The sequence below is a fragment of the Pongo pygmaeus genome, chromosome 19 (assembly GCF_028885625.2).
Source record: "Pongo pygmaeus isolate AG05252 chromosome 19, NHGRI_mPonPyg2-v2.0_pri, whole genome shotgun sequence".
NCBI classification, from domain to species: Eukaryota; Metazoa; Chordata; class Mammalia; order Primates; family Hominidae; genus Pongo; species Pongo pygmaeus.
The window spans coordinates 77,070,487-77,094,687 of NC_072392.2; the positions used below are offsets into that span (position 1 = coordinate 77,070,487).

At 48.5% G+C, this 24,201-nt stretch overlaps 1 protein-coding gene across 1 annotated transcript in view; it reads right to left on the reverse strand.

The window, feature by feature from the left end:
• Positions 1-1,743: 1,743 nt before the first annotated feature.
• PYY (peptide YY) overlaps positions 1,744-24,201 on the reverse strand; it is a 51,491-nt gene continuing 29,033 nt past the window's right edge. Inside the window, exons 2-6 of the mRNA XM_054457807.1 lie at positions 15,713-15,957; positions 2,872-2,997; positions 2,308-2,495; positions 2,121-2,201; positions 1,744-1,990 (exon numbers count right to left, since the gene is read on the reverse strand). Of these exons, the coding sequence (XP_054313782.1) occupies positions 1,966-1,990; positions 2,121-2,201; positions 2,308-2,495 (294 nt within the window). The 5' untranslated portion in view covers positions 2,872-2,997; positions 15,713-15,957 and the 3' untranslated portion in view covers positions 1,744-1,965. The remainder of the gene's footprint in view (positions 1,991-2,120; positions 2,202-2,307; positions 2,496-2,871; positions 2,998-15,712; positions 15,958-24,201) is intronic.

Here is a 24,201-nt window from a genome sequence, read left to right on the forward strand (position 1 = left end):
CAAAGGCGCAGAGCATCAGAATCCACATAGCCAGTGACCTTCACCTGCCTCCTCTGCCTCACCCTTTCAGCTCTACCTCCAGGGAGGCTGGAGGGCAGCACAGGCGAGGGTGGGTGTCAGAGCCCTGTGGCCCCCAAGGGACCTGTATCCAAGCAGGGAACTTCTCTGCAGCTATGGCAGAGTCAGCTTTAGAGTCTTCTCTCCTTCCAGAACTATTGAACTGCAAATAGTCCTTAAAAACCCTGATCCAGGCCGGGCGGGGTGGCTCACGCCTGTAATCCCAGCACTTTGGGAGGCCGAGGCAGGCAGATCACGAGGTCAGGAGATCGAGACCATCCTGGCCAACATGGTGAAACCCCGTCTCTACTAAAAATACAAAAATTAGCTAGGTGTGGTGGCGAGCACCTGTAGCCCCAGCTACTCGGGAGGCTGAGGTAGGAGAATCACTTGGACCCAGGAGGTGGAGGTTGCAGTGAGTCAAGATTGCACCACTGCACTCCAGCCTGGGCGACAAAAGCAACAACTCCGTCTCTAAAACACAAAACAAAACAAAAAAAACCCTGATCCACTGCAAGGATGCCCCCAGCCTTCCTGTCATTTTTCCCCTCTCTAGGTCACAGGCTTTGACCTCAACCTGATTTTCCCCCTCGTCTCCTAGCGCCCTGCTTCAGATTTGGGTAGGTCTTGCTGAACTGGAGTCCCAGAAGACAGCCCACAGATACAGGAGGCTGTGTCCCAGGAAGGAGACATAGGCCCTTCCTTCTTGAGGCCCCAGGAGGGAGACAGGACACAGAGACATAGACAGAACTCTCAGTGAACACAGCAGAGGCCCTGAGAGCTGGGCAGCCAGAGAGGGCAGGAAGAGTGCAATTGGGCAGTCAAGGCAAGCTTTTTGGAGGAAAGGGGCAGGGAAGGGTGGATGTCAGGGGAGATCAATCTGCAGGCAGGCTCTGGAATAGGTGCAGAGTGGTAAGGGATTCGAGTTGGATTCCAGTTTAAACATCCACAGAGCCTTTAGGCTTCAGTAGCTAGTCCAGGGGAGGGGAGTACATGGAGGGCGTCCCTATGGCATTGTCACTAAGAAAGAACAGTTTGTGACTTATCCACTGAGTGTGAATTCAGCGAGATGGGGAAGGGCGGTTTCTTAGGGATAGGGCAGCCTCCACACTCCCAGTGCTCCTCTACTCAGGGAAAGGGGGAAGGTAGAAATGGCCTGCCTCTCTGGCCAGCACACATACAGCCATCTCACCCCCACAAGCTCTTCCTCCACAGCCCCATTTTGGATTACACTTCACCTCCAGCCACTCCAGCCCTGGGCGCTAGTAATACAGCTCCTGGGGAAACGCCCCGGGGTGTTGGTGCCCGACTCGTCCCCCAGCCGTCTTTGGCTTCACGGGGTGGGGAAGGGACAGCCCTGACCCCATCTGCTCTCCTAGGCTGCCTAGCAGGCTCCTGTGGCCCGTCCCCGCCCCTTCTTCCAGAGCTCCATCCACCCCTGCCCCCACTCGACCAGAGTTCCTTCCACAGCAGTTCCTGGTCTGGGCGCTGTCCAGCTTCAGGCTGGGTGGTCGAGTCTTCCCTGGGCTCCGAGCAGAGGGAACTCCGCAGCCCGCCCCAGCCTTGTCCTGGGGCGCCTCTGTCCAAGTCGGTTTTCTCTTCCCTGGCCCCCACGCCTCCACCCTCCACTTCCACGGGATGCCACCTCCACGAAGGAGAAAAGAAAGGAAATACAAAGGCACACACTCCGTTTCTGTGGAATTTGCTCTTTATTTTGGGACCAGGGAAGGACCACACACAGCCCTCCAGCCCAGGGGGCGGGGGCACCGAGACGCGGGCGGAGGGCCGCACCCCAACCCTGCCCAGACGCCGCCGTCGGGAGGTGGAATCCGGGTTTCTGGGGTCGGGAGTGCGTATGCAAATGACGTGGGCGTGGTTGGCAGATCTCCCAGGAGGCCTCAGGGGTCCTCACCACAGGTCTGCGCCCTCCGACCTGCGGAAGAGAAGGGGAAGGAATTGGATCTGGGGAGGCGAGCCTGGGAGACGTCGTTAAGTGATGTTGCCAGGGTAGGGCCAGGCCGCGCTCTCGGAGGCAGGATGTGTGGTAACGAGGGCGCTTTTACCGCGACCTGACGGGGCGGTCCTCGCCGTCGGGGAAGAACGTTTTGGAAAGAAGCGTGTCCGGGCCGTCTCTTTTCCCATACCTGGGGGCGGGGAAGGGAAGAGCGTGGTCAGATCTGGCCACGCCCCCAGGTGGAGCGGGACCTCAGGGTGAGAGCCCCAGGGGTCCCGCTCCGCGCCTGCGCTCACCGCTGCCGGGTGACCAGGTTGAGGTAGTGGCGCAGGGAGGCGTAGTAGCGGTTTAGCTCCTCCGGGGAGGCGTCTTCGCCGGGAGCCTCGGGTTTGATGGGATAGGCGTCGACCAGCGCCCCCAGGCAGACGAGCAGGGCCAGAAGCACTGTGGTCAAGGCGGGCCACGGCCTGCGCACGAACACCATCTGGGAAGGAGACATTGGGACGTGGGTCATTCCAAGCCTCGACCCTACACGGCGGGAGGCTGCGGCTGCCGTCGGGGCCGCGTTCCGACGCTCTCCCTGGGGCTGGTACCGGACCAAGGCTCAGCCACCGGGCTTGCTGTGTGTTCTTGGGCACTGCACGGTCTCCTGACTCAGTTTCCTCATATCAGAGAGGCATAAGCCCTGCCTGTCTCCCCACCCCCACCCCCGCTGCTGGCCTCCTTCCCACTTCCGATGGCCCCCTCCAATCCAGTTTCCTACCACTCACCCCCAGCTTCCACCATCCCAGCCTCAGTTTCCCCACAAAAACAGCCTGGGTTTCCCGGTACAGACCATGCTTGAGCCCCCAGCCACTCACAGCGATAGCTTGTGAAGCAGATGAGCAGGAGGTGGAAGGCGAGGGAAGTCCCAAGGGCTGCACTGCCGCAGGTCAAGCTGAGGCCTCCTCTGCTCAGCGCTTTCCTTGTGGGGCTTATATCCCCGCCTGGAAAGGGAGGGGGAGTCCCAGGGGGAGGGGGAGCCAGCAGGGGGTGGGTCCTTCTTCCTCCCTCCTTCCACCCTTGTCAGATCGCTGAGCTTATACCCAGCCAGTGCGTGATGTCTCCACCTCGCAGGAGCTGAGGGGGCAGCTGCCATGCTCAGATTCGGGGTCTCACTGGATGGGGTACTCAGCCTGAACCCCATGTTCACCCCACAGCTCCCCAGTGGCAGGTCTAGCCTCCTGAGGAAGTAAAGCGGTTGGATCTAGACTCCTGGGGCAGCCCCTAGGACCAGGGTTGAAATTCTATCTTCCCTAGCCTGTCCCTGGGTGGGAGTTGGGGCGTGGGAGGGTGGACACATTCCCTCCAGTCCGTGGGATCTGTGACCACTCTTTACAAAAGACAACTCTTTTCAACCTCTGCTCAGTAATACCTTGGAGAAGGGCTGAGGAATGACAGGACCTCTTGGGGAAAGTCTCCTGGAGGCAGGGTGGGAGCACCTGACCTTGGCTCCTGACCTACAGTTTATGGTGTCTTGGGGGAGAGGCCTCTCTGAACACTCCATTATGTCCTCTCTCTATTAAAGAGTTGGAAAAGAGGCAGGAGGAGGCAGAAATCAATCCCCCCACCAGAAGAAGCTGAGTCGGCCACCTGTGTATCCAGACTGGCACACACAGACCCCAGTCCAGCCATGTGTGGTATAGAGCCCCCTCCCAAGGCAGTGTCTCCACCCCTATGCAGGTGTCATTCAGGGCACTGGCGTCTTCTGGGCCTGAGTGATGCCAAGGCTTCCCAGGCACATGCCACTGTCCCCAGCCCGTGGCAGTCTCCACTGGGCTCTAAGCCCAGATCCTTTGAAGGAAAGGACTTGTTTATTAAGCACCTACTGTGCACCGGGTAGTGCAGAATTTCAGGCATCACAAGATGATGAACTGAGTTTATCTCCATTTTCCTGATGAGGAAACTGAAGCCCTGGGAGGTGATGGAGCAGCCAAGCTCACCCACGATTCAAACAGGAAAAGCAGGGTGAGGCAGAACCCAGGAAGAGGACCTCTCAATTGTGAGGGGCAGAAAGGCTCAGCACCTGGAGTAGCCATTGGGGCGCCAGAGGCAGGCCTGGAAGCAGGGACCCGAAGACTAAGTCTGGGGCCCACACCCACTCTGAGAGGCCGAGTAGGAGAAGGACCTTCAGACTGCCAACCCTCTCAAACCCACCTGCCCAGGAGGAGAAAGGGCTGTGGGAAGGTCTCCCCATAAAGTCCTTCCAGCTTCCTCTCCCTGGCCTGGCCAGACCTCTAGTACTTCCAGATGTCCCATCAGCCCATAGGGACTGACGGGGCCAACTTGTCCAGGCCCTTGGTTCTGAGCCAGCCCCTCCAGCCCCAGGACAGATGGCTGTGGGCACTATTTTTAGAGCTCTCCTGAGATGGGGAGTTCAGGGCTCTCTGTCACCATTTTATGGGTTCAATCACCTGCATTCTCCGGAAATGGCTCCTTATCAGCCAGTCAGGCCCCATGGGATTCCACATCCCAGGAAACACCAGGGTGCCCTGCTAAGCATGGGGGTGGAAGAGGACACCAGGACAAGGGGACATAGATCCTGCCCTTGGAGGGAGGAGAAAAGTCATTCTTCTTAGGGAGCCCTCATCCAGGGGGCAAGACACACCCCTGCGCTTCAAGAACCCCAGTCTCAAAGGAGAGACATGGCCATGTCATAGGGGAGCCCCAGTATGAGCTGTTCCCAGAACACATACAGAGAGACAGAGACAGCCTTTGTCCTGTTTGGAGGGGAGACAGCGGAAATCAAAGAATTCCATTCCTCCATGGAAAGACAAAAGACAGGTGCTCACCCTAGGATGGAGGGGGCAGTGGGGGCTGGTTAGGACATCTGTGAGCCCAGGGATCAGGGCCTAGAGAAGGACCCTGCAAGCTAACAGGGGCAAGGATACCAGAGAGTAGGGGGCTATTTGCTCTTCTGACCCTGCAGCGGCACTAACCATGGTGCTGGTAGGGTATTTCTAGTGCACCGATTCGGGGCAGAGATGAAGGAACCTGTGAGATGGCCACGGGGAATCTGACATCCCTGGAACCCTGTCATGTCTTGGGGAATGTGGGGTCCAAGGACAGATGGGAAGAGAGGAGAGACACTGTAGAAGCTAGAGGGCATGGGGTGGCCTGAATTCGGGCTACAACCTCTGAAGAAGTCACTTCCTCATTTATAGCCAAAGTAAATGGGCCCCTAGGTGGTCTCAGTGTGGACCAGGAGCCAGCCGCACATCCTCGCAAACCCTCTCTATCCATCATACTCCCACCCTCCAATCTCACTCCCCAATTATAGGGCAAGCTGATTGGTTCATTAATCACCGCCTCCTCATCGAAGAGCTTATTAACTTGTTGATTAGCGGGGAAGATGTCTCAGCCCTCGATCAATGGGCTCAGCCACCCCCCCATCCACACACCCACACCCATCATTGCTGCATGACTCAGTGGCCATGAGACATATCTAGGGTGTAAGGGGGGAAACTTCAGAAACAATTGTTTTTGTAGAAGTGAGACCAGGACCTGCCTCCAGTTTGTCCTTGAAGGGTAGGGGACATAATCAAAGGGGAGGAGACAGAATCAAAGGGCTCCTTTGGTCCCCATTCTGAGAACACCTGGCAAGGCCACCCCAAGTCAGGGAGAATATGGACCTGGACCCCAGCCAACAATTCTCCTTGTCCAGTGGGCTCAAGGGCCACTCATCAAGATGGTGTGGCCTCTGCCATTCATCCCCAGAGGCTTAGAATTCTGTACCCCATCACCCACCTGCCCATACCCACTCCCCACACACAAGGCCTCTCTTTGATCACCATGCACTGTGCAGCACTGCTCCACTGCTTTCCACTCTCAGGCATTTCCTCATGCCCAGGGTCCTACAGACAGCAGGTTGTCATACAGCAAGTGTAATTCAGGCCAGGCGTGGTGGCTCACGCCTGTAATCCCAGCACTTTGGGAGGCCGAGGTGAGTGGATCACCAGGTCAGGAGTTCAAGACCAGCCTGGCCAACATGGTGAAACCCCATCTGTACTACAAATACAAAAATTAGCCAGGCGTCGTGGCGCGTGCCTGTAGTCCCAGCTACTCTGGAGGCTGAAGCAGGAGAATTGCTTGAATCCCGGAGGCAGAGGTTGCCTCTGGGCAAGATCGCGCCACTGCACTCCAGCCTGGGCGACAGAGGGAAACTGTCTCAAAAAAAAAAAAAAAGAGTAATTCAATCCTCATCAACAAGCACTTATTAAGTCCCTGCTGTGTGCCAGGCACTGATCTAGGCACTGGGATAGAGCAGTGAACAAACAGGCAAAATCCTTGCCCTTATAGAGCTCACATTTTAGCGACAGAAAATAGAAAATAAATAAATAAGCATGGAGGCTGGGTGCGGTGGCTCACGCCTGTAATCCCAGCACTTTGAGAGGCCGAGGCAGGTGGATCATCAGAGGCCAGGAGTTCAAGACCAGCCTGGTCAACATGGTGAAATCCCGTCTCTACTAAAACTACAAAAATTAGCCAAGCGCGGTGGCGGGCGCCCGTAATCCAGCTACTCAGGAGGCTGTGGCATGAGAATCACTTGAATCCAGGGGGCGGAGGTTGCTGTGAGCCGAGATGGTGCCACTGCACTCCAGCCTTGGTGACAGAGTGAGAATCTGTCTCAAATAAATGAATACATACATAAATAAATAAGCATGGAATATGTCTGATAAGTGCTATAGAGAAAAATCAGAGCCGGGTGTAGTGGCTCATGTCTGTAATCCCAGTGCGCTGGGAGACCACGTTGGAGGATCACTTGAGCCCAAGAAGGAAGTGAGGAAGCAAACCATGAAGCTACCTTGGGAAGAGTGGGGGGTGGGTTTAGGAAACAGCGATGCCAAGTAGTAAGGGATTTTCACTTTTTGTGGTAGGAGCTCTCTTAGGAGCCCTCCCTCTTAGCTGAAGCTTCTGCAAAACACAGTAACAGATACCCGTGGTGTGGTGCGCACCCAAGGCTCAGGCTTCTCTCTAGAACAGAGGTAAGCAAACTCTGTAAAGGACCAGATAGTAAATATTTTAGGCTTTGTGGTCCATACAGTTTCTGTTGACACCCTTAGGTTCATCCACTGTAGCTTGAAAGCAGCCACTCAATACACCAAAAAAAAAAAAAAAAAGAATGGGCATGGTAGTGCTTCAGTAAATCTTTACTTACAGACATTAAAGTTTGAATTTTATATAATTTTCATGTCATAAAATTTGTTTAGTTTATTTCAACTGCTTACAGATTCAACCACTTTAAAAGCCATTCTTTTTATTATTATTGAGCTCAAGGGATCCTTGGGCCTCAGCCACCCAAAATGCTGAGATTATAGGCATGAGTCACTGTGCCTGGCGTAAAAGGCATTTTTTTTTTTTTTTTTTTTTTTGAGACAGAGTCTTGCTGTGTCACCCAGACTGGAGTGCAGCAGCATGATCTCAGCTCACTGCAACCTCTACCACCCAGGTTCAAGAGATTCTCCTGCCTCAACCTCCCAAGTAGCTGGAATTACAGGCACATGCCACCACGCCCGGCTAATTTTTGTATTTTTAGTAGAGATGGGGTTTCACCATGTTGGCCAGGCTGGTCTTGAACTCCCAACCTCAAGTGATCCACCTGCCTTGGCCTCCCAAAGTGTTGGCATTACGGGTGTGAGCCACTACACCCAGCCCCTAAAAGGCATTTTAACCCACAGAATGTACAAAAACAGGCCCACAGGGCCATAGTTTGATGACCTCTGGTCTAGAAAAGCAAGAACTCAGCTATCTCTGGGTTGAGTTGCCTTTTGGTTGGATGTGTCCCTAGCCTGTTTATGCCAGGTGTATTTGTCATTGTAATCATATAATTGAATTAAATATTAATTTAATATTGATGAAATATGAGTGCATAAACAATTGTTTTCTTGCAAACTACGTTAAATGCTTTGGAAGTAATACACAAAGAGATTTGCTGACATGTTGAATTAGATGTGAAAGATAAACTATTACGGGAAAATCCTAAAAATCTAGAAGTGTGCTACATCAGATTGCTTCACAAGCGTCTTTAAGTTTAAAGAAATTGGAAATAACAGGTGACAAATTATAGGCTTGTGGGTGTGATTTATGCAAGAAAGTCAAAGGGTGATTTGAGTCAAGATACCCAAAGAAAAATTCGTGCCTGAATGTGAATTTTGTCTGAATGTGAATTTTGTGTTTGAAATCAAAACAAAGTGACTAAGATCTGTATGTGTCTTTATGATTGCCCACTTAAACTGACTTTTTCAAAACACTGGTCAATGACTCAGACCTGTTTATATCAAAACAAGGGCTTCTCCAGTATTTTATATATTTCCAATATAGTTTGAATGTTTAAAGGGTATTTCTATTTAATGGCTTAAATAACAACCAAAGAATTTTTAAAAACCAATAAAAATAGGCTGGGTGCAGTGGCTCATGCTTGTAATCCCCGCACTTTGGGAGACCAAGGCGGGCGGATCACCTGAAGCAAAGAGTTTGAGACCAGCCTGGCCATGTCAAAACCCTGTCTGTACTAAAAATACAAAAATTAGCTGGGTATGGTGGTGCATGCCTATAATCCGAGCTACTTGGGAGACTGAGGCAGGAGAATCACTTGAACCTGGGAGGCGGAGATTGCAATGAGCCAAGATCGCTCCACAGCACTCCAGCCTGGGTGACAGAGCAAGACTATGTCTCAAAAAAGGAAAAAAATAAAAATAAAATGCTGGTGTGTGTTGCGAAGCCTGAAATTAGACCCTGTGAGGGTCCCTGGGCGCCAGCCCCTGTGAGTTCTGTGCACATCCTCTCCGCATGAGTGCTCCTGTTCTCGGATAAGCTCCTGCTTGAATCCAAAACTCTTTCAAGGGCCCAAAAGTCTCAAGAGGCCTGTGCTGCAGGTGCAGAAACTCAAGTCCTGAAAGAGGTATCGATTCAGGGAGAAACAGTTCTGACCTGTCAGACACAGTCAGCTCCCTGATTCACCAGGCCCTTGTGGACTTGTGTCTTTGTGGCTCCTGGCATCTGATGTGATACTGGCACGTGTGTGCTCCTAGGTTATTGAATCAGTCAGTCAACATGTGAACATATTAGCTAAAATATTCGTGCACCTGCCTTAATAGATACCAAATAGCGGTAGCTTAAATATCATAGATGTTTATTTCTCTCTCTTGTAAGAGACCAAGCTGGTAGCCAGGGGATAGGGTGCCTCTGATCTACAAGGAGCCCAAACACCATCTATCTTGTTACTCCAAGATTATGCACCCATCTACATGGTTTAAGAATGTTTGGCCGGGCGTGATAGCTCACACCTGTAATCCCAGCACTTTGGGAGGCTGACGCGGGTGGGTCACCTGAGGTCAGGAGTTCTAGACCAGCCTGGCCAACATGGTGAAACCTCATCTCCACTAAAAATACAAAAATTAGCCAGGCATGGTGGCAGGTGCCTGTAATCCCAGCTACTCGGGCGGGCCAAGGCAAGAGAAGCACTTGAACTGGGAGGCGAAGGTTGCAGTGAGCTGAGCTGAGGTCATACCATCGCACTCCAGCCTGGGGGACGAGAGTGAGACTTCATCTCAAAAAAAAAGAATGTTCATTAGGCCGGACACGGCGGCTCACGCCTGTAATCCCAGCACTTTGGGAGGCCCAGGTGGTGGATCACCTGAGGTCAGAAGTTGGAGACCAGCCTGGCCAACATGGTGAAACCCCATCTCTACTAAAAGTACAAAAAAATTAGTCAGGTGTGGTGGCGGGTGCCTGTAATCCCAGCTACTCAGGAGACTGAGGCAGCAGAATTGCTTGAACCCGGGAAGCGGAGGTTGCAGTGAGCTGAGATCACGCCACTGCACTCCAGCCTGGGCGACAGAGCAAGACTCCGTCTCAAAACAAAAACAAAAACAAAAAAAATGGTGTTCATTACCCCACATTCACATTCCAGGCCACAGGGATGAGAAACAAGGAAGTAGAGGGCAAGCATTTTGCCCTTTAAGAGTTGGGTATGGTAGAGGTCAGCTTCCTGGCCCACACCTGTAATCTCAGCACTTTGGGAGGCTGAGGCAGGAGGACACTTGAGCCCAGGAATTTGAGACCAGCCTGGGCAACATAACAGGATCCTGTCTCTACCTAAACAATAAAAAATAAATTAGCCTGGTATGGTGGTGTGTGCCTGTAGTCACAGCTACTTGGGAGGCTGAGGTGGGAGGATCACTTGAGCCTGAGGAGTCAGGGCTGCAGTGAGTTGTGATTGCTCCACTGCACTCCAGCCTGGGCAACAGAGCAAAACCCCATCTCAAAAAACAAACAAACAAACAAACCAAAAAAGCGAAGTTGGGGAGGAGGGAAAGTATCAGGAAGAATAGCTAATGGCTGCTGGGCTTAATACCTAGGTGACGGGATGATTTGTGCAAACCACCATGGCACATATTTACCTATGTAACGAAACTGCACATCCTGTACATGTACCCCTGAACTGAAAAGTTGGAAATAAAGAGTATGATGAGGAAGCTGCATTGCTTGTTGTGCTCCTGTCCTATTGGCCAGAACTTAGTCATGTGGCCATGTCTAGCTAAGAAGGCCCTTGGCCTCTGTTTTGCTCCATTTTTTTTTCTTTTTACTTTTTTTTGAGACGGAGTCTTGCTCTGTCACCCAAGCTGGAGTGCAGTGGCACAATCTCAGCTCACTGCAACCTCCGCCTCCTGGGTTCAAGTGATTCTTGTGCCTCAGCCTCCGGAGTAGCTGGGATTACAGGCTCTTGCCACCGCAACCAGCTAAGTTTTGTATTTTTAGTAGAGACAGGGTTTCCCCATGTTGGCCAGGCTGGTCTTGAACTCCTGACCTCAGCCTCCCAAAGTGCTGAGATTATAGGCGTAAGCCACCATGCCCGGCCTATTTTGTTCCATTTTCCCCAACCCTCATGTCAGCCCAGTTTCTGTCTTCTCTGCCTCCAAACTCAGCTATCTCTTACCACAATGAAAATGGCCTTCACCTCAGCATGCATCCTCCTCCTCCCTCAAACCCCTGCCTGGAAGTGGGAGCCTGTCACCCTACCTCACCCATCTTTTCCTTTCACTCTTTCCCATCACTCTTAATGAAAGAGACTGTGAGTTGTTCCCCAGTACCTATTTTCCCCTTCTTCCCTTACAATAGAGTTTAGCTGAGCATATGGCTTCCCAGCTAAAAACTACATTTCCCAGTCTCCCTTGCAGCTAAGTGACTTCCTGTGACTAAGTTCCAGCCAATGGATGTGCACAAGAGTGATGTGTGCCACTCTCAAAATGTGCTATTAGAAGGAATGGGGGTACCCTCTCACTCCTCTATTTCCCCCCTTCCATGACCCTTAATGCAATGCCAAATGGAAATGTAAAAATGAGCCATTTTTCAGCTTTACGGAGGTATCATTAACCAATAAAATTGTATATACTTAAAGTGTACAATGTGATGATTTGATATATGTATACATTGTAAAATGATTACTACAACCAAATTAACACATCCATCACCTCACATTGTTACTTTTTCTTATGTGAGAATGCTTAAGATCTACACTCTATAGTACAGTATTATTAACTACAGTCACCATGCTGTACAAAAAATGAGCCATTCTTGACCACATGAATGAAGGAATCTTTTAGTCGCACGGGTGCCCTCAGATTGCCAGGACCAATTTGCCTGCATCACGTTGGAAGTGCCTGGGGCTTCCCCATTCCCCAGGGGCGGGTTTAACCAATGACTGATAAATGTAGGGGCATAAACACTTCAGTTTGCCTCTGATTTGTATGACTTGAGATGTAGTCAACAGGTGTTACCTGGAAAGTGCAATGGGCATTTTCTGGGGGGCGGCACACAGCTGCTGAAACAGCCATCACGGTAGCAGGCGAGGGCAAGGGCACCAATGCCTTCGTTCAAGTCCAAAGGGCCTGGAGAAGTTCTTGTCCCCTGAGCTCTCAGCACTGACCCGCCAGGGCTCCCTTATGGTACTGAACCCACAGATAAGCCACTAAGAGCAGGATCAAAATTAAGCAGCACAGAGACAAGAAAAGGGGGAGAAAGAGATCCAGATAAAAAGGAGAGAGAGGAACAGAGCCAGAAAAAGCTCAGACCAAAGCCACCGTCATTTTCACATTATGTGAAAACAATAAAAGGAAGAGATTTTTGAAGTTAGAAAAACTCTCTGGTGAAGCCTCCTTCTGAAAATTCAGGAAAACTAGTTTCACATAAAAATTAGCAATGTAAAAGTATTAAGATCAAATCCCATACAAAACTATTATTAGAAAAATAGCCCTGAGCTGGGCATGGTGGCTCATCCCTGTAATCCCAGCACTTTGGGAGGCTGAGGCAGGCGGATCACTTGAACTCAGGAGTTCTAGACTACTCTGGCCAACATGGTGAAACCTCGTCTCTACTAAAAATACAAAAATTATCCAGGCGTGGTAGCACACACGTGTAATCCCAGCTACTCGGGAGGCTGAGACAGGAGAATCGCTTGAACTCAGGAGGCGGAGGTTACAGCGAGCTGAGATCATGCCATTGCACTCCAGCCTGGGCAGCAGAGTGAGACTCCATCTCAAAAAAAAAAAAAAAAAAAGAAGGAAGGGAAGGAAGGGAAGGAAGGGAAGGAAGGAAGGGAAGGGAGGAAGGGAGGAAGGGAAGGAAGGGAAGGAAGGGAGGGAGGAAGGAAGGAAGGAAAGAAGGAAGGAAAGAAAAGAAAGAGAAAAATAGCCCTGGCCAGGTGTGGTGGCTCATGCCTATAATCCCAACGCTTTGGGAAGCCGAGGTGGGTGGATCGCTTGAGCCCAGGAGTTCGAGACTAGACTGGGCAACATAGAGAGACCCTATTTCTACCAAAAATACCAACAAAAAATCTGACATGGATGGTCAAAATAGGAAAAAAATACAAAAAATAGCTGAATGTGATGGCATGCACTTGTAGTCCCACTACTCAGAAGGCTATGGTGGGAGGATTGCTTGGGCCAACATCAAGGCTGCAGTGAGCTGTGACTGCACTCCAGCCTGGTGACAGAGAGAGACCCTGTCTCTACAAAGAAAGTTATGTTATATTACCATCATTTTTCTTTCTTTCTTTTTTTTGGGGGGTGTGAGGGGACAGGGTCTTGCTCTGTCATCCAGGCTGGAGTGCAGTGGTGCAATCAGCCTCCTGAGCAGCTGGGACTACAGGAGTGTACCACCACATCTAGCTAATTTTAATAGTGTTTTATTCTTTTATTTTTGTAGAAATAGTCTCACTATGTTGCCCAGGCTGGTCTAAAGTTCTTCGGCTCAAGCAATCCTCTTACCTCTACCTCCCAGCTATTCTGACCTTCAAATGCATAATCAAACTATTATCAGCATGCAAGATCTCAGGGAATATTATGCCCATGAGCTTTTCCTGAGGAATCTACTAGAGAATAAACTTCAGACAACCAAAATGACTAGAAAGACATTGACATAAGGCCTGGTGATGAGCATTAAGTTCAGTTATGTAGAACTAATGCTGGCTGGACGCGGTGGCTCATGCCTGTAATCCCAGCACTTTGGGAGGCCAAGGCAGGCGGATCACCTGAGGTCGGGAGTTTGAGACCAGCCTGACCAACATGGAGAAACTCTGTCTCTACTAAAAATACAAAATTAGCCGGGTGTGGTGGCGCATGCCTGTAATCCCAGTTACTCGAGAGGCTGAGGCAGGAGAATCGCTTGAATCCAGGAGGTGGAGTTTGCTGTGAGCCGAGATTGCGCCATTGCACTCCAGCCTGAGCAACAAAAGCGAAACTCCATCTCAAAAAAAAAAAGAACTAATGCTAAATGAGAATTAAAAGGAAGAAAGTGTATTATGTAACGATTAGATACTCTAACTATGTATATGTATATAATAAAACCAGAAAAAATGTGCAGGGAGAGCAAGGGGGTAGCATATGCAAAAAAAAAAAAAAAAATCAACTGGGTACGGTGGCTCGCGCCTGTAATCCCAGCACTTTGGGAGGCCAAGGCGGGTGGATCACCTGAGGTCAGGAGTTCGAGACCAGCCTGACCAACATGGAGAAACCCAGTCTCTACTAAAAATACAAAATTAGCCAAGCATGGTGGCCCATGCCCGTAATCCCAGCTACTCAGGAGGCTGAGGCAGGAGAATCGCTTGAACCCGGGAGGCGGAGGTTACGGTGGGCCGAGATTGTGCCATTGCACTCCAGTCTGGGCAACAAGAGTGAAAGTCCATCTCAAAAGAAAAAAAAAATCAACTGTTCTCCATAATAACTGGTGGTGCCAGTCAGTATTTATTCTGAGACTTCTGTGTAATATAGATCAAACAAATGCTATTCTAAAATAAATGGGATTTTTAATGCTATCATCTCCTGTGTCCTTGAGAACAAGAATTTACAATGTGGAAGAAAGAGGACACAGATGTCATATAGAAGAAGTTAAATAAACACCCGTCAGTCCTGAATTTGATTTGGAAATCTCTGTTTACAGAAAAGGGCTAAAAACAATGTTGAAACCAATAGCAATGAACATCCCTAGCATCCAGACTAATCTTTTTTTTTTCTTTCCTTTTCTTTTCTCTTTTTTTTTCTTCCAGCTTTATTCTGGAATAATGGACAAATAAAAATTGTATATATGGCCAGGTGTAGTGGCTCACACCTGTAATCCCAGCACTTTGGGAAGCCAAGGAGGGTGGATCACTTGAGGTCAGGAGTTCAAGACCAGCATGGCCAACATGGTGAAACCCCGTCTCTACTAAAAATACAAAAATTAGCTGAGCATGGTGGCAGGTGCCTGTAATCCCAGCTACTCGGGAGGCTGAGACAGCAGAATCATTTGAACCCAGGAAGCAGAGGTTGCAGTGAGCTGAGATCATGCCATTGCACTCCAGTCTGGGCGACAGAGTGAGACTCCGTATCAAAAAAAAAAAAAAAAATTACATATTTGGCCAGGCATGGTGACTCACGCCTGTAATCTCAGCACTTTGGGAGGCTGAGGCAGGCGGATCACTTGAGGTCAGGAGTTCGAGACCAGCCTGGCCAACATGGTGAAATCTCGCCTGTACCCAAAATACAAAAAGCAGCCAGGCGTGGTGGTATGCGCCTGTAATCCCAGCTACTTGGAAGGTCGAGACAGGAGAATTCCTTGAACCCGGGAGGCAGAGGTTTCAGTGAGCCAAGATCATGCCACCGCACTCCAGCCTGGGCGACAGAGCAAGACTCCATCTCACAAAAAAAAAAAAAAAAGAAATCAGAAACGTAAAATTATATTTTTTTCTAGCCATTGTAAGTACAAAACAAAAAATGATTCTTTCCTGGCATTTCCTGTTTCTGCCCATTTACATTGGTGCTTCCCAAGATGAGATCCTTGGCTCTCTTTTCTTTTTTCTTCTTCACTGTGGGGTTGTCATCTACCCCCAAGGTTTTAATCACCCCCAAAATCTCTGTCATTTGCTCCTCTGCTGAGTTCCCTATCCACATAGTCCACTGTTTCTAGACATATCCCCGTGGATATCTCTCAGTCAGCTTAAAGTCAATGTAGCCTAAATAGCAAAAATAATAAATCAGTCTTTCTCAAGTGCCTACACTGTGCCAAGTACTATGCCAGTTACGTCTCACATATTATTTTAGTCTTCACAACACATAATGTACCATCATTAGCCTGGTTTTACAGAATATGAAACTAACGCAGAGAGAGGTCAAGTCAGTAGCTCACCCTTATCTTAGCTTGTTATCTGAATTCCCAAATCTCCAGGGACCTCCAGCTCCATGAATGGTATCTCCATCTCTTCAGGTGACTGAGTTGGAAATCTTGACTTCACTCCACCAATGACCTGAGTCATTCTTAGAAAGTCTGAAGAAGGAGCATGCAGTTCTGAGGGTGGCAGCAGGTCCAGGAATTGGAATGTGACCACAGGGGAATTCCTCCTAAAGGGCTGAACTTGCCTGAATGAGTTTCCCCTGGAATACAAGGAAGTCATATGAAATTGCAGTTTAGGCAGTGCATTCAAGAGTACATGGCAGACATCGTTTTGTGTTAATAACTATATCCTGCCCTTTACCCCAACACTCCCAATCCTCCTTATCTGCCCTGTTTATTCCCCAGCACTTACCACTTTCTAGCATTCTATGTAATTGACTTATTTGTATGTTTGTTGTCTGACTACTAGAATGGAGGCTCCAGGAGAGCAGAGGTTTTTGTCTGTTTCTTCACTGATGTATCCTCAGTGACCAGGATAATGTGTGATACATGGTGGTGGCTCAAGTATACTTGCTGAATGAATGGATCCACATCCTCACTGTCCATGGCTGCATGGTTTACACACAGGTACATATATAAGCATGTATACACACATACACACACATGCACATACATGCGTATGTCTTGAAGACAGAAGGCTATTCCTATCCCACCACAGTCCAGATCTTCATCAAAGAAGAAAGCAAAAGGCCAGACGCGGTGGCTCACACCTCTAATCCTAGCACTTTGGGAGGCCAAGGTGGGTGGATCACCTGAAGTCCGGAGTTCGAGACCAGCCGGGCCAACATGGTGAAAATCTGTCTCTACTAAAAATACAAAAATTAGCTGGGCATGGTGGCACATGCCTATAATCCCAGCTACTCGGGAGGCTGAGGCAGGAGAATCACCGGAACCTGGGAGGCGGAGGCTGCAATGAGCTGAGATCATGCCACTGCACTCCAGCCTGGACGACAGAGTGAGAGTCTGTCTAAAAAAAGAAGAAGAAGAAGAAGAAAGCAATTCCCTAAACACTATGCACTCTCCCTTCACACACCGTGCAGGTTAGAGGGAGTGAGATATCAGGGCCTGTCCAGAGCAGGCGAGCCCGATACCTCACCCCACAGAGCTGTCACGTTCAGCTCCCTCTGAAGCTGTGGAACTTGCAGCTCAGACCACAAACTCTGGGGCTAGGATGACTAGGTTGGCCACTGACTAGCTGTGTGATCTTAGGAAAATTACTTAACCTCTAAGGGCCTCAGTTTTGTCATCGGCCACGTGTATATAACAATAGCATCTACTTCATATGGTTGTGATGGTTTAAAAAGCTATTAGGTTCCAGATGAGATGGAGTAAGCAGCCTCCACCCTGTCTCTCCTGCTGAATGCTGCTGTGAAACATGGACAGACATGCACGGGGCAGCTCTCTGAAGAGTGTGAAAGTAAACACAGTGGGGAAACGGGGGAAGAAAGCCAGAATTCAACATTCCACTGAGCTGAAATGATTTTCTCATTTTTCCTCTGATATTCCCCAGCCTCGATACAAGACAGTGCCAAATCCAGAATGGGCACTGGGGCTACGAGAAGGATCAACAGGAGAAATGCTGGTTCTGCCTCGAGGAGTAGAAAGGGAAGGTCTAGCACTGAGAGAGAGAAAAGGAACTCCATTTTTCTCTTCTTCATTCTCCCATGCCCCAGCCCCGAGACAATTCCATCGGAGTAGCAGTGGTGACAGTAGTATCAGTGGCTGCAGGGTCCACAGACAACCAAATCTTTCCCTCTCTGATCAAGAGTTGTGGGCCAGGGGCTGTGGATCATGTCTGTAATCCCAGCACTATGGGACGCCGAGGTGGATCACTTGCGGGCAGGAGTGACACCAGCCTGGGTGTGTATGTGTGTGTGTTTGTTTTTAAAAACAGTTGTAGTCCCAAGAAGAAGAACCCCTATAGCTTTCTTCTCTCTGTGTCCTCCTGCCACCTGGCCCTGAACACAGACACAATCATAGGAAGTGTGCAGTAGAGCGGGATAACTAAAGAAGAAGAAATAACACTGATTTTACGCAATCTCTTCCAGAAAATAGAACAAGAGAAAATACTCCTTCGTTCATTTTATGAGGGCAGCGTTACCCTGAGACCAAAACCAAACGAAGATATTGTAAGAAAAAAAACCTACAGATCAATATCTCTCATGAACATATATGTAAAAATCTTCAACAAAATATTAGCTGGCCGGGCGCGGTGGCTCACGCCTACAATCCCAGCACTTTGGGAGACTGAGGCAGATGGATCACTTGAGGTCAGGAGTTCGAGACCAGCCTGGCCAATGTGGTGAAACTCTGTCTCTACTAAAAATACAAAAATTAGCCAGGTGTGGTAGTGTGCACCTGTGGTCCCAGCTACTAGGGAGGCTGAGGCAGGAGAATCGCTTGAACCCAGGAGGCAGACATTGCAGTGAGCCAAGATTGTGCCACTGCACTCCAGCCTCGGCAGCAGAGTGTGACTCCATCTCTAAATAAATAAATAAGCCGAGCTCAGTGGCTGAAGCCTGTAATCCCAGCACTTTGGGAGGCCAAGGCGGGTGGATCGCCTGAGGTCAGGAGTTTGAGATCAGCTTGACCAATATGGTGAAACCCTGTCTCTACTAAATATACAAAAATTAGCCAGGCATGGGGGCATACACCTGTAGTCCCAGCTACTCAAGAGGCTGAGACAGGAAAATGCCTTGAACCTGGGAGGCAGAGGCTGTAGTGAGCCGAGATCGTGCCACTGCACTCCAGTCTGGGTGACAGGATGTGACTGCATCTCAAAAAGAAAAAAATATTAGCCAACTGAACTCAGGAATATATAACAAAAAAAAAAGTATATGTTACAATCAGGTGGGATTTATCCTGACAATGCAGGGCTGGTTCAATATTCAAAAATCAATCACTTGGCCAGGCGCAGTGGCTCACGCCTGTAATCCCAGCACTTTGGGAGGCCGAGGCGGGTGGATCACTTGAGGTCAGGAGTTCTAGACCAGCCTAATCAACATGGGAAAACCCTGTCTCTACTAAAAATACAAAAATTAGCTGGGCGTGGTGGCGGGCACCTGTAATCCCAGCTACTCCAGCGGCTGAGGCAGAAGAATCGCTTGAACCCAGGAGCAGAGGTTGCAGTGAGCCAAGATCTCATTACTGCACTCCAGCCTGGGCGATAGAGCAAGACTCTGTCTCAAAAAAAAAAAAAGCAAATGCTCATATTGATTGATAAAGAAAAACCATTTGACAAAAATTCAAAATCCACTCACAATTAAAAAAACAATACTCTTAGGCCAGGCTGGGTATCTCACACCTACAATTCCAATGCTCTGGGAGGCTAAGTCAAGAGGTAGGTATTGCTTGAAGCCAGGAGTTCAAGACAGCCTGGGCAACATAGTAAGACCCTGTCTCTACAAAAAAAACTTTTTTTTTTTTTTTTTTTTTTTTGAGATGGAGTCTTGCTCTATCGCCCAGACAGGAGTGCAGTGGCGCGATCTCAGCTAACTGCAACCTCTGCCTCCTGGGTTCAAGCAATTCTCTGCCTCAGCCTCCCGAGTAGCTGGGATTATAGGTGCCCGCCACCACACCCGGCTAATTTTTTGTATTTTTAGTAGAGATGGGGTTTCACCATATTGTCCAGGATGGTCTTGAACTCCTGACCTCATGATACATCTGCCACAGCCTCCCAAAGTGCTGGGAATACAGACATGAGCCACCACGCCCAGCCAAAAGTTTTTTTAATTTGTTGGTCATGGTGGTGCCTGTAGTCTCCGCTACTTGGGAGGCTGAGGTGGGGGAATTGCTTAAACCCAGGAGTGTGAGGTTACCGTGAGCCATGATCACACCACTGTACTCTGCCTGGATAAAAAAACAAGACCCTGTCTCCTAAAAAAAAAAAAAAAAAAAAAAAAAAGCTGAGGAAGGTGGCTCATGCCTGTAATCCCAGCACTTTGAGTGGCTGAGGCTGGAGGATCACTTGAGGCTAGGAGTTCAAGATCAGCCTGGGCAACATGAAGAAACCCCATCTCTACTAAAAATACAAAAATTCCTGGGCGTGGTGGCACATGCCTGTAATCCCAGCTACTCAAGAGGCTGAGGCATGGGAATTGCTTGAACCCAGGAGGCAGAGGTTGCAGTGAGCTGAGATTGCACCATTGCACTCCAGCCTAGGCGACAGAAGGAGACCCTATCTAAAAAAAAAAAAAAAAAGACAGTGAGTGTGGTACAGGTGAAATGACAGATAGCTAGGTAAATGGAACAGAATAGAAAGTACAGAAATAGACCCATGCAAATATGGCAAATTGATTTTTGACCAAAGTGCAAAGACAACTGAATGGAGAAAGGACTCCTAGAACCGCCAGCATAGTCAGGACACAGAAGGACTATATCACTCCGAAGGACCCCCTGGTACTATCCCTGTGTGGTCACGCCTGTCAGCCCTAATGTTTGCACCCACTACCATCACTATAGTTCTATCTTTTAGGGAATATCACACAACTGGAATAATACAGTATGTAACTTATCGAGACAGGCTTTGTCCACTCCTAATGCCCTTGAGATTACTCCGATTTGTTCTGTGTATCAATAGTCCATTCCTTTTTCTTGCTGAATAGTAAATATGCCAATATATTAATGTGGTTTGTTTACTCAGTTACCCATTGAAAGACATTAGGGCTGTTTCCATTTTGGATCAACTATGAATAAAGCGGCTATAAACATTCATGTGGGCATATTCATCTCTCTAGGATAAATACCCTGAAGAGAGTTTTCTGGGTCATATGTAATTGTGTGCTTAACTTCAGAAAAAGTGCCAAAATGTTTTCCAGGATGGCTGTACCATTTTGCATTCCCACCATCAGTGGACAAGAGTTCTAATTGCTCTGCACCCTCTCGGCACTTTGGATTGTCAATATTTTTTATATTACCCATTCTAATGTGTGGACAGTGGCACCTCATCATGGTTTTAACTTGCATTTTCCGGCCAAGCGTGGTGGCTCACACCTGTAATCCCAGCACTTTGGGAGGCCAAGGTGGGCAGATCACGTGAGATCCGGAGTTCGAGACCAGCCTGGCCAGTATGGTGAAACCCCATCTCTACTAAAAATACAAAAATTGGCCAGGCGTGGTGATGCAAGTCTGTAATCCCAGCTACTCAGTAGACTGAGGCAAAAGAATCGCTTGAACCCGGGAGGCATAGGTTGCAGTGAGCCAAGATCGCGTCACCGCACTCCAGCCTGGGTGACAGAGCAAGGCTCTGTCTCAAAAAAAAAAAATTGCATCTTTCTATTGTCTAGTGATGTCGAACATCTATTCATGTGCTTATCTGCCATCTTTATAACCTCCTTGGTGCAGTGTCTGTTCATGTGTGTTTTTTTTTTTAAGTGGGTTGTTGGTTTTCTTATTGTTGAGTTTGAAGGGTTCTTTATATATTCTGGATACAAGTCTTTTGTTGAATATGTGATTTGCAACTATTTTCTTTCAGTCCGTAGCTGGTTTTTTCATTTTCTTAACCCTGTCTTTCATAGAACAAAAGTTTTTATTTATGATGAAGTCCAATTTATCAATTGTTTTCTTTTGTGACTCATGCTTTTGGGTGTCCAGTCTAAGAACTATTTGCCTAAACTGAGGTCATGAAGATTTTCGCCTACTTTTCTCTAAAAGTTTTATTATTTTACATTGCTTTCCCTTTTGAGCTAATTTTTGTATAAGGTATGAGGTTTCGGTTGAAGTTCTCTTTTTGTATACGAATGTTCATTGTTCAGACACCATTGTTGGATCTAGGAATCTATACATGTGTTAAAGCTCATAAAGCTGTACACCAACAAAATGGTCAATTTTATTTTATGTTACTTTATTTATTTATTTATTTATTTTATTTATTTTTTCTTTTTGAGAGAGGGAGTCTCATTTTGTCACCCAGGCTGGAGTGCAGTGGCGCGATCTCGGACTGCTGCAACCTCCACCTCCCAGGTTCAAGTGATCTCCTGTCTTAGCCTCCTGAATAGCTAGGACTACAGGTGTGTATTACCACGCCTGGCTAATTTTGTATTTTTTTTAGTAGAGATGGGATTTCACCATGTTGGGCCAGGCTGGTCTCAAACTCCTGACCTCAGGTGATCTGCCCGCCTCAGCCTCCCAAAGCACTGGGATTACATGCATGAGCCGCCACACCCAGCCAACTTTATGTTACTTTAAAAAACATTTTTTTTTTTGAGACAGGATCTCAATCACCGAGGCTAGAATGCAGTGGCACAGTCATAGCTCACTGTAACCTTGAACTCCTGAGCTCAAACGATCATCCCACCTCAGCCTTCCTAGTAGGAAAACAGGCATGCACCACTATACCCGGCTAATTTGTATTAGTATTTATTTTTGTTTTTTTTTTTTGTTTTTTTGAGACGGAGTCTCACTCTGTCGCTAGGCTGGAGTGCAGTGACGTGATCTCGGTTCACTGCACCCTCCGCCTCCTGGGTTCAAGCGATTCTCCTGTCTCAGCTTCCCGAGTAGCTGGGATTACAGGCGTGCCACCACGCCCACCTAATTTTTGTATTTTTAGTAGAGACCGGGTTTCACCATGTTGGCCAGGATGGTCTTGACCTCTTGACCTCGTAATCCACCTGCCTCAGCCTCCCAAAGTGCTGGGATTACAGGCGTGAGGCACCGCGCCCAGCCTATTTTTGTTGAGACACGATCTCACTATGTTGCCCAGGCTGGTCTCAAACTCCTGGCCTCAAGTGATCCTCCTGCTTCAGCCTCCCAAAGTGCTGGATTACAGATGTGGGCCACAGCACTCTGCCAAAAAAGTCATTAAAAAAAAAAAGTTATTTCTAAAGTGCTTAGAACAGAACTTGAAAAATAGTAAGTTTTTAAAAAGTGTTTGTCACTTAAAGATACATTCCTGGCTTCCTAGGCAAGCCACCCTCCTACTGTAAGCACCCATGGGTGGCTACTGACAGATCAGGAGAGTCTCTGGGGTTTGTGCCTGGTGTGGGATCACATCCTAGGTGGTTGTGGAGGAAAAGTTAAATATTAAATCTGAACTCAATTGAACATGGACAGAAACAATGTTCACCAAGTACCAGAAGGGGTTGTGTGAACCCTTGAGGCATTCATCCAGCGCTGTTTTGGAGAAATCTCTATTTCAATCTATTCCTATACATTAGTGAAAAACAAAGCTGGGCGTGGTTGCTCACGTCTGTAATCCCAGCACTTTGGGGAGGCCAAGGTGGGTGGATCACCCGAAGTCCAGGAGTTCGAGATCAGCCTGGCCAACTTGGTGAAACCCCGTCTCTACTAAAAATACAAAAATTAGCCAGGCATGGTGGCGGGCACCTGTAATCCCAGCTATTTGGGAGGCTGAGGCAGGAGAATCACTTGAACTGGGAAGGCAGAGATTGCAGTGAGCCGAGATCGTGCCACTGTACTCCAGCCTGGGTGACAAAGCAAGACTCCGTCTCAAAAAATAAATATATATATATATATATAAGAAAAACAACAGACAATCGCAAAAACAAGTTGAACTTTTTGTGTTCCTTGAGCCTCGTCATCACGAAGGGCCTTCGTGCCTGGACCTCATGCCAAACAACGCGTTACAAAAGAGCTAGGGTCCCATACTGCGCCGAAGCTTCATGAGACCTCTCCTCGTACACGGACAAGTGGCCGACTCTGGAGCCCACCCAGGCTGTTGCTTCCCAGTCTGGTGGTGAATCCTCCATAGTCTGGTGATTGTGAATATCTTTTCCCTTCTCCCCTTCCCATTGCAATTTGCTTATTATATCAATCTGCTTATTATTATATCATTTGCTTATTATATCTACATTGCCATTTACATGGGATAAAGGTTGTTTACCCTTAAAGGTATCGTGTGTGTGTCTTTTCTTCTCCCCTCACGCATTTCCCGCACATAACATTCGTGTCCCCCGATGCTACTGTGCAAGCAGAAGAGAAGCAACAGGGAGACTCAGACCGTCCTGCACAAACTGCCCCCTTTACTAGTAGAGGGCGAGGTGGAAGGGCAGGCAGTGGGGGATGGGTCTAGGTGAACATGCGGGCACCTTTGTAGAGAAGGGTCCCATGGTCGCTCAAAGCCCCACTCTAGAATCCGACAAAACCTGCTTCAAACCCTGCCTCAATTGTTTACCCAGTCTCTGTGGCGTGAGCAAATCATTTCATCTCTGAGATTTGGTTTTGTCATCTGTGAAAAATAGGTCATAAAAGTGCCCGTAAAGGGTTAGGAGGATTGAATGAAATAGTGGCTGTCAGAAGCTCAGGACTGTTGCCAGCTCACAGTGAGCACCCCATAACGTGCTACATTTTCTTGCTATTGTTTGCAATAAAGAGACTGGCAGGATGCACCCTCAGTGTGAACAGTGGGTTATCTTTTGTTGTGGGAATTCGGGTCCTAACATCGTATTCTAAAAATGTTCAGAGTTACAGCAAATTGAAAAAGGCTG